Genomic DNA, 20,548 nt, shown 5'->3' on the forward strand with positions numbered 1-20,548 from the left:
TCTGAATCTCTCCATCTCTAAACGAGAAAGTGCATCAGCAATTAAGTTATCAATTCCACTGACATGGGTAATCATGACATGGAAATTCCCTTTGGCTGCATCGTAAAAGATGCTCCTTACTAGTTTCTTGATGTCCTTTTTTCCAGATATGCACGACGGTTTGATTGTCACAATGAAACAGCACTTGGCGGCCATGCCAGCTATGCCCACAATTTGAACAGGCGACTAGTATTTGGTACATCTCCTTCCATTTGATTGAGGCTTGGAGAGAGTCAGGCCATGCCATGGTGAACCAATGCCCAGCGTGGTAGCCACCGGAGCCTACAGTGCCCGAGGCGTCGGTGTAGAGGTCAAGGTCGCGAGAGGGGGTCCACTTTGTATCGAGGAATGAGGCCGTGCCGTTCCATGTCGGTAGGAAGTCGCACCACCATTTCCCGTCAAGGCGGAAAGCGTCAGATAGTGTGATCGTGTCGCGCAACTTGCGTACGGTTGTGCTTAAGTCAATCATGCGGCGGAGGAAGATGCGACCGGCGGGAATGCACTTTCATGCAAAATTGAGGGTGCCGGTGAGGGATAGCAACTCCCGTTTAGTGCATGAGTGTCGGTGGAGCCAAGTGGGAAGTGTTTGAAGCAGGTCCTGTAGCTTGTCGTCGGTAAGCATAGTGTCATTGTAAGTGTGTCCAACGTGATGCCAAGGAACGTCATGGTGGGTGATGGGCCTTCGACTTTTCTGGGGCGATGGGTATCGCGAGGTCGCGGCATGTGTTGAGCATGGTGTCGAGGAGGTACTGGCATTGCGGGGAGTTGGGGGGGGCCAGCGCCAAAGTAGTCGTCCAGGTAGTGCAGTAAGTCCTGAGTGTTTGCTCTGTTTTTGACGATCCAGAGGAGTGCTTCGGCCAGGCGGTTGAATAAGAACGGTGCAGAGCGAAGGCCAAAGGGGAGCATGCGATCGAAGAAGAACAGCCCTTGCCATTTAAAGCCGAAGAGGTGCCAGTCCTTCTTCCGTACCGGGCACAGTCGGAACGCGTGCTTAATGTCCACTTTTGTGATGAGTGCACCTTGGCCAAGTCTCTGTAATATCGCGACGGCATCATCAACGCGGGAGTAGGTGAGGGTGTAGTCTTCCTTGTTGATGTAGTGGTTGACACTATCGTTTCGTGGTTGGGATAGGTCCATTATTATGTGGTGGCCGCCTGATTTTTTAGGCCGAAGTCCAAGCGAGTTTACGACGAAGTTTGGCAGAGGTGGCACGGCGAATGGGCCAATTGTGTGGCCGAGGCGCAGTTCTTTTGTTATGGCGGTGGTGACGGCATCCGGATAGGTCATTGCGGACTGGGCGTTGCGAGTGTAGCGTGGTGCGCGGTTACCCACCGAAGCCGATGTCGGCACCATGAGTGAGGTCGTGGATGAGGCTGGCTGTGAATTGTTTGTGCGGGTGGTCGTGCAGGGCAGCTGAGAGCTTAGTTAGGTTGATTGGCGTTGTCGGCTGTAGCATGGCGATTGTCGCTGGATGGACGGTCACTCCCTCAAAAGGGCTGGGGGGTCTCTGATTTGGTGCGTTGGTGGTGTTGCTGAGCACCGTGTTCGGTCGAGTTACACACGGAGCACTTGTGTAGTCTGCCATAGTTGCAGGGTGTCTTGCATGTGCCTCGGTTGAAAGAACGACAAACCGGAGGTTGGTCAGACTGTTTCTTGTTCGCTGGGCTCTCCCAGTAGAACGGGTTGGTGGTGCTGCTGCGTCGGTTTGGGCAATCAGTCTTCAAATGACCATGTTGGCCACAGCCGAAGCAGGTAGGACGCAGGAGGTGTGGCTGGTTTTGGAAGTACTGAAAGTTGAGGTCTTGGTTTGGCTGGCTCCAGTTGGCCCTATCTGCGTAGCGGAAGCGTTCAGGCGGAAGTGTTTGTCATAGGCTAGCCAGGCCTCCGGCTTGTAGGCAGCAGCTTTGGAGGCGAGGAAACGAAGGTAGTTGGCCATGGGGATCGCCAAATGTGGGTAGTATATGTGCGATAGGAGGAGAAGACAAGGAAGCACTGTAACCAGGTGTCAAAGTCGTCGATGGCTTTCCGCTTCACCTCGGTTGTGAACGAGGCGACGCCAGGGTTGTCTGGGTCAAAAGCTACTTGTGTCTTGGTAGCCTGGGATGAGTTGGGGGCTAGGGCATCAGGGTGCAAGTCACCAAATTCGATGAACTTACCGAGGTTAGCCAAGGCGTTGAGTGTTGACTGGTCGACGTACGGCAGGAGCAGGTCGGCTGGGGTATTGCTGCTGAAGTATTGCCCGTTGGTCCGGCTCTAGGCGGTGGGCGCCATGGCGTTGCGTTGTGACCAGCTGGCTGGGCGAGTTGACTGTAGGGCGCGGCCATATTGCTCGTGTTGTTGTTATGAGTGCACCGCTAGCGATGGAGTTATCCCGGATGTGCGCAGCGCCACCGCTGGTGGTCAAGGCTGGTGGGGTAGCTGTGATGGTGGGTTGGTATTCATTAACGTGATTAGCGGGATGATTACTTGGGTGGCCTTGGGTAGGTAGCGAGCTGGACGGAGCGGCGAGCGTCGCCGGCCCAGCGACGACGACTGAGGCAGGTGATAGTGCACCAACGGCTGTATCAGTTGGCTGGACATGCAAGTTGGATGTCGGGATGGGCGCCGTTGCTGTGGCGTTGCTGGTATCTGGCTGCCGTAGTTCACGTCGGATTGAGTCGGTTGGTTGGTGTGGTTTCCGTCGGTACTGGCTGGAGTAGGAATTTTGTCGAGGTGTGCTGGGCGTCTCTTTGTCCTCGTAGATGTACGGGTGGCCGCCCGGGCGTAGGCGCGGCCTTGGTTTTCTTTGATTTTGGCATGGCGAATTTTGCGATGTAAACTTGAGCGTGGCAGAGATTGAAATGGACGAAAATTAGCTTTGAACACACTGATGTGCGTATGGATAATGACGTGGAAAGGGTGATGTAATTTGTTGAGATAACGGTAATCGAGGCGGTTGGTAGATTAGGTTACATCTCAAATGCATCTAGAAGTGTAAGGTAGGTGACGCATGGTGACCCATATATGTCAAGGTCTAAACCCTTCCCCCCGTGTCGCTCCAGACGTTAACAATGATTATAGCAAGCCATAATCACCCATAAACACAGTACAGGTAATTGTACAGCCATCGATCCAAAGTCAAGCAATGTACCATATTATTACTTGGCAACTGTTTGAAGCCCTCGATACATCGGAAATATCCGTCAACTCTGCCTGGCAAAGAACACGATATACGTTTTGTTGACATTTCGGACAAAATGGCCCCGCTGGCGGAAACCATTTTTTATTGTGGGGCCGAAGCGAATGCTAGTGTGAGTACGGTTGGCTTGTAATGGCTGACTTTCGAGTTAGCGGGTTTGCGCATTTTTGCCTCAAGATGGCGCACCTTCGCACAGCTTGATTGACATTCGGTGGGACAACCCACATATTTGCACTTTTCTTGACCGCGGACATCCGGGAACTTGTGGTTTTTCACGTCATTTTTGCTCACAATGCCGTGAGAACAAAATATTGAAGTGTGGATTTTTCAACCTTTACACCAGTATTCAAAGTTTTAACATTATGTCAATCATAAACACACTAAGTTCTGTACTTTGTCACCTAATTTTTGCATTGTTCACTGTCCTGTATAGTCAAATCCCAATTCAACTCACTCGCGTGCGTGAGGTGAAAGTTACGTCACTCCGCGGTCAAGAATTGAGCTAACAGGCAGACGATACATATTTGATTTGACCTATTGCGTATTTGTAAAAAATGGCAAACATTTTTGCAGAAATGAAAGTTACCGAGCTAAAACTTTACTTGAAAGAATTGGGAATACCTGCTGGCGACCAAAAGAAGCCTCAGTTGATCAGTTTAGCTCAGAAAGCGGCGATGATGAACTTGCCGGTGATTTCTGAACCCGACGACTTACAGACGTCAATGAAGCAGCGGCGAACTGTCAAAGTAGACGACAGGATTGAACTTGAACTCCCCGATGTTCGCGGAATTCCGGCCAAGGACTGGAGTAGTGATCTTTTTAATTTACCCAATGTACAACTGGTTGACGTTTTGGTTTATTTGAGTGCTGTGTGTCAGTTTGATTGCGGTCGCCTGCGTAAGTTGAAGTCGGAAGACGGGTACCAACTGTTTGCAAAACGACATGTAGTAGAAGTGAAACTTTACGCACACCAGCCGCGGAGCAATTATTTCTATGTCAAAGCAAAAGTTGTTCCACAGGAGAGACAGAAAAGTCAACCGTATGTGACATGGGTGCTACTTGATAAAAGTTGTAACATTCTGTCCGGTGGCTGTGAATGTGTAGCGTAAGTAATCAATTATGACTTGTTTACTTTTGTGTGTGAGACGTACTGCGTACATGACTACAAATCCGGGCGGAAGTCACTGTGCACCGCGCTGTTCACTATTTACATGCAGTATACTTTTTCTCTAGGCAGGTCAGTTTGTGTTAATGTATATCTGGCTTTGGTCGGTGCAAACTAGAAATGACGTGAAAAGGTTCAGTTGAAAATGCTACATATTTGCTGCACAGATGGCAATTTTTATGGTTGCGTTCACAAATACTTCGTGGGGTGGGGCTTGAAAAACTGAGCAACTTGTCAGGGGTGACTTGAATTTCACTATTGGTACTGCGAAGGGTACTTGAAAGTATAGTGTTAATTAATTACAGAGACATCAAAGTCATACCAAAATAAGTTGTGATATATTTACTAAATGCCAGGATACAAAATGGCATACACAGGTACACCCATCATGATTGTCAAACTTAAGTGAAATGTAATTGTACGGTAATTAATTAGTCAGCAAGCTACCAAATGGGAGTCTCAGCTTTATCATGAATTGGGAGGGGATCTGAAATTTTATGAAATGTGTCTGGGGCAATTTGAAAATAAAATAGGTATCATTTTCGCAAATTCGCCCCCTCCCCCTCGAGTGTTTGTACACTCAGCCCCCTCCCCCAAAAACCTGGGAGGCATTCTGTGTAGTTTTTTTTGTGATCTAATAATATAATGCTAAATGTGCACAATATCATTGTTACAGGGATGATGGCAGATGTAAACACTGCATTGCACAACTGTTTGCTCTGCATGACTTCAATGAGCGTCACTGTGATAGATCAGCTGAGACATAAACAGATCAACCCTGTAAATGGGATGTGCCACGCGATACATCAAGACCAATGGAAATATTAGTAATAGACTTTCATCATCAATCCAGAGAAGACATCATTCCTGAACCCACACCACAATATTACTCCCCTTGGACAGATCACCCTCTGCTGTCAGATAGGGAAGTGGAAATTGCAATTTATAATTTATTTAAAAATGAAAGTTTGCATGCTGGTGTTTTAGAGGTGATTGATCAATTTTGCGAAAATCATCTCAATCCTTCCCGTGATTTGGCCGCCATATTGGATTTTGCAAATATCCGAACTCAATCTTTAAAACCTTTTACACCAGAACAAACACACCTATCGAAAGTAGTAAAATAAAGGTGGTCAACTGTGACACTTACCCGAAAAAGCTACACCTCCCTTCCCCAGAACACTACTCATTGCTCCAATATGCGTCAACGCGGTAACCGTGGAGCAACCCCTGCTTTGTCATTGATATGGCTACCTATCGGTACGAACTTGTTCACCCGATAGATAAAATTTTAGAAATTTCTTCTGAACTTAAAATATGTCGGAAGACCATTACTTCAAACAATATGAGACGTTTTAGATAAATAACGCTGATATCCAAAGTATTAACACTTTTATCTTTACGTACAAATTTAGTTCCAGAGTCGGGGAGGGAGCCACTCTCTACTCTATTCCCACCAACAAAACATTCAATACTCATTTCATTACGATCTTTATCGATACTTATAATAATATCACAAGTTGTTCTGTTGTCTGTTTTCATAGCGTAATATCCAACCAAATCATCATACTCATCTCCTGTAGCTAACTTTACACATCTAATGAGAACTGTACCATGCTCAATTATTTTCATATTATCAGTCATCTGTTGATTCATAGTCTGTAAAGTTAATTCAGCTATCCCCTCCCCCACACTTTTCAGACCCTGTTTCTTTAAAGTTGTGTCCCAAAATAATCTAACTGGAACCCCGCTAGCATTGTATGAACAATAATTCTCACCATTATTTATCCACCTTCGCAGTGTATTATCTGAAGACATTATTGTATTAAGAGGACTAATTTTAAGGTGAATCGGTATACCAAGAAGTGCAATGTATGGATTCTTAGGAGTAAGCCAACGACGAAAATCTAACAACTTATATTTGTTAACATTGCTATCGAAATAAATAACATTTGGAGTTCCTGGCAGTTCAGTAACTCCACCTGCAATTTCACTATCCAATATATCTAATATGTTACGTGGTACATTATAAGGCATGAATTTCTGACTATCCGAATCCCATGTCAGAGCAAAAGGAGTTGGATCATTCGAAGCCTTTGTGGCGTCAATTACAGTTTCATCAATGTCTGTAAGTTTGGAAAATTCTACAGCATGTTCGTGACTTTGTACCGCGGCAGAGGCTAAAACAAAATATTTTTCGCGGTCCTTGTAACGAAGGACGTAATCCTTATTATGATTAGCAGCTATCTTAGTATTATTGTTCACTTTAACATCACTTAAATCTTCAAGCTCAAGATTTTGTACACGAATTGTACCTAGACCGAAGTTAATTGAATCAGACATAATTAACCTATATACAGTGAAAATTAAAATAATACCTTGTAATAATATACAACGTACAACGATGATCATTTGGATTGAAAGCAAAACAGGCAAACCGGTTACTGTTAATTTTAACCCTTGTATTGACATATCACAGTTTACGAAGATAAGACTGCTCGAGTGTTCACTCTTTAACTCATGGTATAACATAACGGGGACGAATAGTATATTAAAATATCAAGAAGGCGACCAACCGAAGAAGACTAAATCAATACGACCGGGTAACTACAATATCGATACGTTAAACAAAGCAATCGGGTTGAAGCAAAAAATTAATTTTGAAAAACATCTGCCGACAGGCCGCGTTCTTCTAACTTTGGCTAAAGATGTTAAAGTATTTTTTAATGCTACAGGTAGCTTCGCTAACCTCGTCGGCTTTTCAGATAAACCTGAGAACAACCCCGTGATAAAAAGTACTATGAGTCCAGGTCTAGCTGATTTCTTAACAGTCGATGAATACATAGTCCATTCAGATGTCGTTGACCCTACTGGAAGTTATGTTTCATCTGGCTCAGATGAATACATACAGGGAAAAGTATCGGACTGTTTACAAACACTTCCCATCCAGGATACAAAAGGAATAGGTGAAAAGGTCACCTATAATTTTAAAAACGGCTCAATTTCCATGCCATTGAGAAAGGGTTCAGACCATATGAGTTCAATGCGTATTTGGATAACAGATCAGGATGGAAACATAGTTAATTTCAATAACAGGCCAACTAGATTTTGTATTGAATTATTGTAGTCGTTCCGAAGGACCCTACCGGTGTAACCCTATCGGAAGATAAACCATCCCACGACCAATCCTCCAGCAATATAAATCATTTCATATTTCTTTTGCTCAGGACTGGGCTGATAATAATCTGAGAATTGCGCTAACGCTTGCGCTGGCGTAGAGTTGGCCACCGCTTCTGCTTCTTCCAGGATTTCTGCATCTGTATCTCTTAACTCAGCTGCAGCATGCGCGTCCTTTGCTTGATTTTCTCTTTCCCAATCAGCCTGTAGTAATCTTTTTTCTGACCAGACGTTGCGATCATGTTCAAATTTTTCTAATGCTTTATCATGTCGGACTTTCTCTTCAATAAGAGCATCACCATTCCCAGAAAGCTTTTGTCCGATAATATTTCCTCCTGTAAATGCCGTTGCATTTAATACAGCACCGAGAACTGTCATTCCTATTGCTGAGGCCATAGCTAACTGTATATTATTACAATTTATAAGGTTCTGCAGGAATAATATTTTTCTGTTCAAGGAGATCTTTGGTCGCAACCGCGGCAGCAGTCGCACCGCCTAATTTTGCCAAGCGAGTCAAATTTGGACGACTTGGATCGCCCACCTCTATTTTCAGAAATTTGCTGGAGATCATAAGATATCCCATCGCAAGTCCAGCGATTACAATACCATCGTACATTGTGTTTACAACTGTTTTAGTATCCATGATTGCTGACACGTATATAAAATAGAAAAATAAAAAATAATAAGAGTTAATCCATCTCATACAATGTAGAGGAGCTGGGTTCCCCTATCGGAACCGTTCTGGTAGGGGTTCTGGAGGGAGCCGCTACGGGCTCTGTTTTTTTTGCTTTCTGGGGAGGATCTTTCCGAACGGGACAAATATGACGAGCACGCCCCCAATATAGCCCTAATGCAGTCAATGAAACTCCCACAATTCCTAAAACAAGATAACATTTATTATACCAGCTATCGCGTGAGCCATCCGTCGTAGGCGGTAGGTCCCGAAGGGGGTCTATACAGTTTGCTTCAGTCGCGGAGCTCACGGCGCTGGTCTGGATGGCTTGGCGTTTCTTCTCCTTGTTTTGCCTGTTCCATTCCGCTAATCGCCTGCCCGCAGCAACTCTCCCTGGATGCTTCGTCGGTAACGTAATTTTCTCTATGTTGCGCTGTGGCGTAGTCGGAGGTGTCGGTGACGGAGTCGTTTCCGTTTGCTGAGTCGGTGCTTGCGAAGTTGAATCCATTTATTTCGGGTATTATATTAAACCCGATTTTTTTAAAATTTAAATGTTTACCCGTAATTAAACCGGTGGAAACTAGAGCAAGTAGGGGTCCCCACGTGTAGGCTATCCGTCCTGATAATCGTTTTATTTCACTGTTTAGAATAAAATCCTTTTTAAGATCAGTGGCATAGTTATCTCGGTCATCGATTGGAACTACCTGACTTATTGCACGGGCTCCTAGATATATGAAACTTTGAGTGATGGTATCACTTATAAGAGAACTGTATTTCGCTTCATACATTTTGAAGGCTCGTGTTATGAATTCATCTTTCCACGTTTCCACTTCTCTAACTGTAAACTCCTTACCAAAAAATAACTTACTTTGACCACTTGCGATGACACAGAGTATTTTTTCACGTTTCGTCTCTATTATGGATTGAGCGTCCGAAGGCGCCGAAGGTAGTGCCCCTTCGGAACGCGTATTTGCCGCTGCTGATGACTTTATTAATTCTCCATTGTTTGCAGTATGTTATCTATTCTTAGTAAAAAATAAAAAAATTCGTTTAAACCTGAATCCGAAATAAAGTATTAACATAGTCTTGAATGTTAGTACCCCTAACGGAATGATTCCGATTCCGAAGTATGGAAAATTCTCCTCCATTTAAATCTATCTGTATATAGAAACACGAATTATGAGTACAGACGCATTCCCGGTTGCTTTTGAATTGAATAAGACGAGCGTACCGACAGTACCGCATGCTGATATTCCTTCCAAACCGAATGGGGGAGTAAAACCTATTCTCATGGACTTAGAAATATATGTAACGCCGACAGATAAATTTACTTTTCATCCTCGGGATATATTTAAAGATAACGTAATCACTCATCGAACAGCTAAAGAAAGTAATGTCTGGCTGGGCGGTCCGCACATGAAATACTGGGACCAGCAATTAAATTTCGCCGTATGTTGCAGCACTACTGGTTGTGTATATCATTCGCCATCTCGTCGATAAGAAATTTCCACCACAAATACGATCATTCTGCCGTTCCATGTATATTTTACAATAAGACGTATTCTTCATGAAATGGGCGTTGCACTTCCAGACGATACCCCCACCTTCAAAGCGGGCGACAATCCGTACAATCTCGTCCAATATGAACTTCTATGTACAGAATTTGGAAATATAAGTCCAACGAAGTCCGACTTTCGTTATCGAAAAGGTCAAAACTCAGGTCTTGGCTATGGTTATGAATATTACACTAATCGTGGGCCCGTTCGGCAGCCTGCCGCTGTATACAATGGTCATGACTTTTTCCTCTCCGCCGACGGAGGCGTTTTCTATACACATACCATTTTTGGAAAGAAAAAACATGTACTGCCTGACAAAGATAGACCACACTATTATTTCTTTAGAAATGATGGATCAGAGGGACAATACAATAGTTTCATTCCTCTGAAGGGAGACTCAGGATTGACAAAGGCTGGCCTAGCCCGCCTCAATGAAAGCCTTGAAGCCTACATATATTGCATACTCGGCGCACAAGCAAATATTCGCAGTACCATAGTAGGCGATACTGGCAGTGCAGAGCAAGTAAGAAAAGAATTCGGCGTTCTCCTCGAAGATGAAATTCGCAATACTGACAAAGTAATCAGTTATAGGCGATATCAAGACACAATAATGAATACTGGTGTCAAACTTGATATGGCAGTTTCGCCCAATTTACTTCTCTTGCCGTCTAAGATGGTTATTCTTTCGGGCCCGGCAATCTCGGGTTATAATAATGAATTACAATACGCAACAGAATCTATGGTCTTCGGGGTGAATGGTGATATAAACACGGAAGTTCGAGAAAGTGCTATACATGAGATGGAAGGGGAGAGGATCCTGTGAAGTGGCAGGACGAGCCCTCCGGGCAGTCTCACAATGACACGAGTCGGATTCCCCTATCGCCTTCGGAACGGGAACGGAAGGCAGCATCTGCGACACTCACCGCCGGCGCAGACCCTATTCACGAATATGGTAAAATTGGTTTGTTATCTTTAGCAATATTCATTACATTTATGTACAGTATATAGATCCGATGTATGCAACTGTGCCATTCAACATGATTGTAACTGGACCGACAAATTCTGGCAAAACAGAATATGTAATGGATCTCCTCACCGGTCCGTACTTAAGGAAATTTGAATATATAGTTTTCATTTGTCCGACATTCATGAACAATAAAACGTATAATAAAAGATTCATTTTCGCCGATGACAATGTGTTTGTGTTTCCGGTCGGACTCGATGCTGTGGATGATACACTAGCCTTCGTACATAAGGAATGGGCCGGCACGAACACTTTAATAATCCTCGACGACTGCGCCTCGTCCAAAGATATGAAGAAGGGCAGTGACGTTTTAGTCAAACTTGGTTTCAGCGCAAGACACGACGGACTATCTGTCTGGGTTCTGACTCAACAATATACTAGTATTAGTAAACCATTCAGGGAAAACATACAGATGTTAGTACTATTTTACACACCGAGCAAGACAGACAACAAAACTATTATTAAAGAATATGGAATGGAGGTGTCAGAACGGGAGGCCACGGACCTGGTCAGACAATTGAAAAGTATACCATTCAGTAAACTAGTATTTCATTTACGGCATCCGTACGACATAAAATTTTTCGTATAATATAGCTAATCATGGAAGGCGACACCCCCGAAGGCTCCGCCGAAGGCACTCTTAGAGAATTATATTACAACCCGAAAACTGGATTTGGAGGTGTACAAAAATTATATGACGCAGCACGCGCCAGCGGACTCCACGTCACTAAGAAAGAGGTGCAGGACTGGTTAAAAACTCAGCTAACTTATAATCTACATAAACCGGTACCTCGTACTCGTGGCGGGAGGCGCGTTTTCGTAACATCGGTGGACGAGTTTTGGCAGGCTGATCTCGTGGAATTCCCTTCATCGTTCGCAAAAGAGAATCATAACATTCGATACATGCTAACAGTAATCGATGTGCTCAGCAAATATGCATGGGCCAGGCCGATACAGTCAAAAACGGCTGATGATACGTTACAGGCGCTACAAGACATGATTAAGAAATCCGGGAGGCAACCCGACAAACTTCAGACAGATGAGGGGCGGGAATTTACTAACCGAAAAATGCAGGGGTGGTTGGAGGAGGCGGGAATTCACTGGTTTCACACCTACAGTGACAAAAAAGCTAGCGTCGTTGAACGTTTTAATCGGACTCTTAAGACGATGATGTGGAAATACTTTACATATAAACAGACACGTTCCTGGCTCCCCATTCTACCAGAACTTCTTGAGAATTACAACAACACCGTACACGGAAGTATCAAAATGAAACCTGTCGACGTAACAGAGGACAACGATTGGCAGGCATTTTATACACTTTACCCTGAGTTGGCAGCCATGGGAGTTAACCCTGAATTCAAGCCGGGAGAACGGGTTCGAATTACAAAATACAAGACCACTTTTAAGAAAGGATATTTACCAAATTGGACAGAGGAGATTTTCGTGGTTTCAAAAGTTGTGTACGCAGCTGGCTTGGGAACGCCGCCAGTTTACAAAATAAAAGATCTGAATGGAGAGGAAATACTCGGCACTTTCTATTCTGATGAACTGCAGAGTGCCCTTTCGGAACGTGCCGACGAGCTGTACAGAGTAGAACGAATTTTGAAGACGAAAAAAATTAGAGGAAAGAAATATTATCTGATAAAATGGAAAGGTTATCCGGAAAGTTTCAATAGTTGGGAGCCAGAGGAAAATGTTATTAGAACTTCGTAAGTTCCTGTGCTGGTACTTGTCAAGTACTAACGTAAGTACTAACGTAAGTACTAACGTAAGTACTAACGTAAGTACTTACGAAAGTTATTCAATAAGTACCATGGAAGAAGTCTTAATTTCTTGAAAGCCGAAAGTGTCAGTTTACCACCCTGCTTCCAACCACCTGGCCAAGTATTTATCATGTACTGTCGTAAGTAATGTTCACTTATTGCATCTTTTTCGGCAGTATGTGGATGAGGTGGTACAGGGGAGGATCCTGAACATATTAAGTTTGCAAGATCTTCAAAGCGACTTCTCATGTTGCCACAAGGTGTTCTTTCGAGCCCCCCTTTTTCAGCTTTATCTATAAGTTCTGGCTGAAGTATAATGTACACAACTGTCATTAGCCATAGACAAGTAACTTCAAAGTCCCTTGCAGAACCGTTCCGATAGGGCTTCATCATATCAAGTGCCTGTAAGTCAAACTGAGCAACGTAAGCACACACTGTTTCACAAGCATTAAGAAGTTTGTGTAGGTTCTTGAGTGAGACTCGAGGTTGTTCTAATTGTTCTTGATTAGGTGGATAGTAAGCTTTTTCAAGTTCCTCCTTGCTGAAACCGTCTATTAAAAATCCCTGGCTGCCGCCGCTCCATGCAATTCCAAAGTCAAAAGCTCATGGAAAATCTACTGGTCCGACTGTCTCGGTATCAATTGTTGGATTAAGTATATTCTTGAGAACTTCAGGCGTAAGAGATTGATGAATTACCAAACATGGAAGTCTGTAGTCATTACAAAGTTCTAAGAAAACTTTTTTGGACTTATCGTGAATCTCTTCTAGTTCTTCTAAGGCGGCTATTTCATATTGTCTGGCTCGAGTCAACACATTCCGCCTGCAATAATCCCAAGGCATATCTTTGAATATGATAATGAAACTGTGTAAATGGTCAAATGCTCTAGAAACAATCTTTTTTTCTTCTGCTGCCACGGAAACACCCCGGATTCGAGAAAAGTTAGATGTTGAATTATGGAAGAGTCACAAATAATGTAGCGTTCCGAAGGGGAGGCCCCCCAGCCTGACATTGTAAACTAAGAGTATGTTCTATAAACTGATTCTGAAAATCGGCAATCGAAACGACACGCCCATTATAAAAGTCGGCAATGTTGCTAGAAAAACTAGTGTCAAATTCTGGTACGTGAGTCACCTCCGGCCCCTCCGCCAAATTTACTGCATCGTAACTCTTACCACTTCCAGTTGGACCATTTATGAATATGTATGACATTTTGGGATACTATATCATAGAAAAAAAAATTTTAAAATTATTTTTTATTAAGATATATACGATAAGACAATGGCAATCCTTTCTATTTCAGATGCAATAAAAATACTTGAAAGTGGAGAAGACGTCCAAATCAGTGACGACAAACTCATATTTGGTGAATCTTTGGTAGATCCTATTATATATGTAGACAGTGAGCTAGAAGTAGTTTTCAACATCGGACCTAAATATGGTTCTAAAGATCCTGCTACATGCGATGAAATGTGTGTCCGTTGGCAACAAAGTCTTCAAAAGTTTACCGATCTGATAGTATTCCGTACCTTAGGTGAAAGTTTCGATGCAAACACTGCTAAAAGTTATGCTGCAAGCCTGGCCGCTCACTCCCAGAATCCTATCGGATTTTACAATCCATCTAAAGTGTATCAGAAGCGAGGGAGCGGGGCACAGATAAAGTATTTTAAATTTCGGTTTAAAAGAGGACCTCACGATTTCACTACATGTATTGATATGGTTCAAGAAATCGGCTGTGGTTTTACAGCAGTGAGCCCATTGCCAGTCTGAGAAAATCCTGCTATTGTACCTCGTAATATCCGGAAAGGTAGTAAGATAGAATTCTTAGCATTTAAACCGCGCTTAAGTAAGCGTGCCCTTTCTTTCACTGTTGAGAGGTTATTTTGTGCCATGGCTAATAAACCAGAAATTCAAGATGTGGAAGAACTAGTCGACTTAGAAAGATTAGGTGAGATATATAAACAAATAAATGCTGCTAAAAATATTATAGTAGATTTTGATGACCTATCATAGAATAATTATTTTTCTTTTTAAAAATTTTAGGATAGTATATATCATAAAGATTATTATGGCCCGTCGATTACGTACAGCATTCAAGGGAGCAGTTTTACGAAAAGAATTTCCTGAAGTCAAGCGAGTCGAGGACATTGGGGCGCTGGTGGATATTGAAGGTATGGCCAAAGAAAGAAAGATGTACTCTGTTTATGCAGAAATGGAAGTCAAATTTTCGGATCCGAAAAACGGTAATACACAAAATCGTACATTGCCTGTTAAATTAAAAGATACATACACAAAAGATGTAGGAGGGGCGGATGTGAAACAACAATTAATAGAACGCTACGACCATATGCTTGATACAATTGAAGCTGTTGAGGGTTCTGGTCTCGTTCTCGAGGAGATACTTAATTTTGAAGTAATTCTAGTAGAAGTTTTACTCGGGGCTGGCGCAGTCCAACTGCCTGAATGGTTAAAAAATAAGCATTGTGTGAGTGATCTGGTGCTACCTTCCAGCAGCGAGAATTGTTTCCAGTATGCCGTCGTAGCAAGTATAAAGTTGGTCGACCCCGTTTTTCGCAAAAAGAAATGTGGTCAGGTAAGGAGAAGCTGGATAACGTACATCCCATTTATGGCTGACTACTGTTGGGATGGAATACCATTTCCCACGCCCGCCGATAAGACTGTTTTCGGGCGCTTCGAGCAGCAAAATCCGGGCGTGAAACTCAAGTATTCAGATCTACGAAAATGATCCCGCCCCGTCCGACATAACTGTGTTATATAGTGGTTCCTAAGGTGGAACTGATCAAATAGCAAATATATTACTGATAGTTGGTGAAGATGGCTGCCACTTTGTACCAATTACTTCGTTAAATCGCCTTCTTAATTCTCATAATAATCGAAAGAATGAGCGCAGACAGAAGTGTATTTGTATGGTTTGTAAACGAGGTTTTGCGTCAACAGAAGAATTAGAAATACGGTACATCAGGTATACTGTGGAACAGACATGCTCAGCCAGTTTTTCCTAAGGAAGTGTGTTAATTTGAAGGACATCGGAAAACGGTGCCCTGTCCCTACGTTATCTACGCAGATACTGAGGCAATTATTGAGAAGGGCACCGGCCGACACATTCCAATTTGTCTTTCGTATGTTATGGTGGGGACTGGGCCCCTGCCGGAAGGCCGGCCGAAAGTTTATAGTAAAAGAACATTCACGGGCCTCTCCTGTGTTACAGAATTTCTAAAGGATATGAAGAAAACGGCTGAGAATTATTCGAAATCATATTATTGGAAAATAAAACCGATGAAAGATCCTTCTAATTACAACGATCCAGACTGTATTGCATGTGCGGCGCCCGCCGGATACCGAATAGTGAAGGACGGAACGACTTTTTATTGTGAGGGATGCCGCCCGTCGAGAACCATTCCTATCTACTTTCACAACCTCAAGGGATACGATGGTTCTTTTATTTTACAAAAAATACATGAAATCGGGGATGCGGGTAACGAACCAGAGCCTAAAATCATAGCTAAGACGGGCAATGGTGGAATTATGTGTCTTATGAAAACATTTATTTTTAGTGCCTCAATTGTTGTTGGTGGAGAGTGGCCGAATAAGAAGAGGGAGATAAAGAAACGTTTCTTTTCTATAAAGTTTATGGACAGTGCTCAGTTGATGTCTGGGTCGCTCGCGAAGTTGGCAAAGACTGTGCCGGACCACGGATGGACGGCAGTACCACTTTCGTACCCGGACATTCAGCGGGCGAAAGGTTTCTTCCCCTACGAATATTTAGACTCGGTTGACAGACTAGAAGAGGAGGAGCTCCCGGAGAGACACAAATTTTATAGCGAATTAACGGAAGAGGGGATTTCGGAGTCCGATTACGAACATGCTTTGCGAGTATGGGACGAAGTTGGATGTAAGACGATTCGTGATTATATGGAATTCTATTGTGAGACGGACGTTCTACTTCTTGCGAATGTGTTTGAAAATTTCCGCGACACATGTTTAAAAGCATATAAGTTAGATCCAGCCCACTATATGTCAGCGCCCGGCTTGACATGGGATGCTATGTTACTTTATACAGGTAATAAGTTTAAACTCATTCAAGATGCTGAGCAGATGAATTTCGTACAACGGGGAATTCGAGGTGGTATCAGCCAGTGTAATATTCATTACTTACAGACAAATCATCCGGCTTACGCCGGCGGGAATTATGATCCGGAGAAGCCGCTGTCCGAAATAAAATATCTCGATGCTAATAATCTTTATGGCTGGGCAATGAGTCAACCGATGCCGGTGGGCGGACTTCATTGGATGACGATGGAAGAATTGTTAGAATGGTCTGCTCAGAATGGCGGAGCAGGCTTGGATTGGGGACCCGGCGCTAGATTTCCTCCAAGTTTTCTAGAAGTAGACTTAGAATATCCGATCGAATTACATGAAGAACATTCCGATCTACCACTCGCGCCGCATCACTTCGAATTTCCGAGGCAGGGCAGTCGACTGATCACGAGTCTAATGGACAGAAAGAGTTACGTCTTACATTATAAGTTGCTTGAATTCTATCTTCGGATGGGAATGCGACTGAAAAAGGTGTATCGGGCGCTTGCCTTCGAAGAGGCGCCATGTCTCGCCGACTACATTGACTTTAATACTAAAATGAGGACACAGGGAAAGACAGATTTTGAAAAGAATTTCTATAAGTTGATGAATAACGCGATGTTCGGTAAGACAATAGAAGACGTTCGAAAGTACAGAGACTTTAGATTTGTTTCGGACCGGAACGGTACGGATAGTGGTCGTAAAAAAATTCAGAAGTATGATCCAAAGATGAAACATAACTTTCATAACTAGTGAAGAGGATGGAGATTCCTGCGACACTGCTCTCCTGGAACTGAAAAGGGATCGATATGAATATAATTGGCGCGGCAGTGCTTGAACTTTCTAAGCTGCTTATGTATGATATGCATTACAATTACTTTCGAAAGCAGTTCCCTGGAATACGATTAGCCTACATAGATACTGACAGTTTTGTTTACAGTGTGCCTCTTCCTTCTGCAGACGTAACTTTCAATGATATAGTCCGAGAAGATGTGGAAAAGAATGGTAATGAGTCTATATATGATACTAGTGGGATGAGCTCCGCAATAGCCCCCGATTTTCCAAAGATTAATAAAAAGGTGATAGGTAAATTTAAAGATGAGTTGAATGGAGAACCTATTCTTGATTTTGTCGGCATACGCTCGAAAGTGTATGCTTTTCGGACTCCAACTTCGGAGACGAAAAAAAATAAAGGGATAAAAGATGTTTGTGTTAGAAAACATTTGAACTTTGAAGACTATAAGGATCTGTTTGAAACTGGGAAGGAGCCCGAGCGGGCACAATTTGTACAGTTTGTACGGAAAAAACCTGGAGAAATCCGTAGTGAAAAGCGTAGTAAAATCATGATGGCGCCAAATGATATCAAACGTGTACAGTTATACAATCCAGACACGGGCGAATGGCTGGCAGAAACATGGCCGATAGGACGGACCTACGGTCACGGTTAAAATTTTAAAGAATCTAATTTACTATTCTTAACGTTGACCATTGCATCACTGATAACATAAACGTGGGCAAATATATTATCATCTCGAGCGTCGTCGGCACCCTTAACTGAGGTGTCTTTCTTCAGAATCTCAAGCTGAATTCCGTCCTTTGTGTTCATTACTGGTAAACCATTTCCATGAAACTCAATATCTTTAAAGCTACGCAGATCAATAAACAGACAAAATTTATTCTTCAAATAATTGACTTCATCTATATCAATTTCACACCAATCTTTATCTTCAGCAAAATACCGTCGTACCTATCGCCAAAATTGTCTTGGTAACATCTTCTGAGCATATATTTTATTTGCAATGCCCTCAATCATTACAGACACAGATTCAATGGATGGATTAAAGAAAAGTTCACTGTTCAGTTCTGACTGATTCTGATTTTTAGTGAAGAGTAATAAGATACCTCTAATGCTACGTCGTGGTACATTTATATTTTCATTGATAACCGTGGTTGATTCTTTGAATGGGATTGTTCTAAAATGATGTATATGCTCATAAAGGTAACTTTTACCACCGTTGTAATAACCAGCAGTTGACCTCGCGAGGTCGGGGTCAGATATTGTTTCGTATTCCATTTGAATGTTTTTTAATTTATAATTGGCTGTAAAAACATCATTACTGACAAGTAATTGGGAGGCGGGTGCCAACGTAATTCCCCATTCGATATGACTCCCTAACTCTTTTGGATATGCAACCCCATGGCCTGTTATGAGGGGGTGATTCAGACGAATAGCATATTTTGTTTTATATGTGTCAAAAAGTAAAAGATCGTCCCATTTTGAAAGCCTGTCGGAATTTGCATCGGTCGCGCCACTTCTCAATTTTCTTAGATTTTCGTTCTGAATTCCGTACAGTGTCATGTTCGTTCTCTCTTTTTTATGTTTGAAGAGATCACGATAGCATTCAATAAAGTTATATTTACTCAAATCGAAAAGTTTCTGCCCCTCAAATGTGAGAACCATACGCTCCACCAAATTTTTTGCAACATTTTGTACTACTCGGTTATTTTCATGTCCCGTTACTTCGAGATCAAAAACCAGGTCGAAAGTATCTGGAACTAGTACTACTCCGCTTTCTAACTTTGGACATCGTATGGTAAGTGTCTGGCCTGGATCTGCCTCACTTGGATTATGAGTAATCACATGATGAGTTCTTTCTGACTTCCTTCCCTGCGGTATTCGGTTGGTGAAATTCGGCATTAATGAACTATCGTACCCCATTTTCGTGTAATGTATATAGTAGAAAAAGAAAAAATAAATCACATCTTTACATAAATATTTCCGTCTGACTGAAAGATAAATCGATTACCTGTGTCGCGAATCAATCGAAGAACCCAATATTCTTGTAAATGTTGGACTTCCATTTCATCATTGTCAATCTCCTGAAAGACGTTTATGAATTCTAGTCGCTTAAAGAAGTTAGTCTTTTGACATTCCTTAATGAAAGCTAATATGTTATGATATAGATTATCATCTTTGAGTCGGACACCTGGATTTGCTCGAAGGATATGTCGATTTACTCGTCGAAGTTTGCACCATTCCAATTCGACAGAGAAACCAAACAGGTCTTTATTTTTAGAAAGAAACTTTGTAATATTCTTTTCACAAAACATGCGGGACCATATATTAATACATAATTTTATTTATAATGACTAATGTTAAACCAGTTAAAAATATCCATAGCTGTTCTCCAACAAATCCGACAACTGATCCTGCTGTTTTTAATAGAAAACTAACAAGTGAACCGATTAAACCTGGTATTGCAGCAGCACTTTTTGCGGCCAAGGTTTTTAACCATTCACCAAATTGCTTTACAATTTCATTCGCTTTTGTGTATACTTTGGGCGGACCTGAACCCCCTGTGTTTGCGCCAGTTCCTGCTCCCCCTCCTTTAGTCACAGCCAGGGCAATTGTTGATATTGTCATTCCAAGGGCAGTTAGTATTGCAGCGATTGTTATACCATTTCGTTTAAATAACTCTGTCAGCTTCAGCCTGAGTGATAATTCTGGATCGGAAATTACATCACGAAGAGACCTAGTCGTAGCCAGACTTTCACGTGCCCCACTGATCTTATCATGTTCATATTCAATTCGATCAACAATTTTAGCTTCTCTTGTTATGAGTTCAGCTAGTATTTTTTTAGCTTTTTCTTTTGCTTGGGTGTGTTCTTCAGGAATTTCCTTTAACTGTTTTTCAACTTCTCTTTTCTCTAACCTTATTTTAACTTTTTCATTGTTAAGATCGCTAATACGCATATTCGCAATTCTTAATTCATCATTAATAGCTCTATATTCTGGGTTTAGATTGTTCCATTGTTCGATTTTATTTTCAAAAGCTTGTATTTTATCTGCATTACCAGAAGCATCTTGCCGTAA

The 20,548-nt window shown here is 42.5% G+C and overlaps 1 protein-coding gene across 1 annotated transcript; it reads right to left on the minus strand.

Annotated features, from left to right (window-relative positions):
• Nucleotides 1-504: 504 nt before the first annotated feature.
• Nucleotides 505-1,326, minus strand: LOC139129190 (uncharacterized). The gene has a single exon (XM_070694828.1). The coding sequence runs from the start codon at nucleotides 1,324-1,326 to the stop codon at nucleotides 505-507; it is 822 nt and encodes a 273-aa protein (XP_070550929.1).
• Nucleotides 1,327-20,548: the final 19,222 nt, after the last annotated feature.

Source organism: Ptychodera flava, unplaced genomic scaffold, assembly GCF_041260155.1.
Source record: "Ptychodera flava strain L36383 unplaced genomic scaffold, AS_Pfla_20210202 Scaffold_98__1_contigs__length_335564_pilon, whole genome shotgun sequence".
NCBI classification, from domain to species: Eukaryota; Metazoa; Hemichordata; class Enteropneusta; family Ptychoderidae; genus Ptychodera; species Ptychodera flava.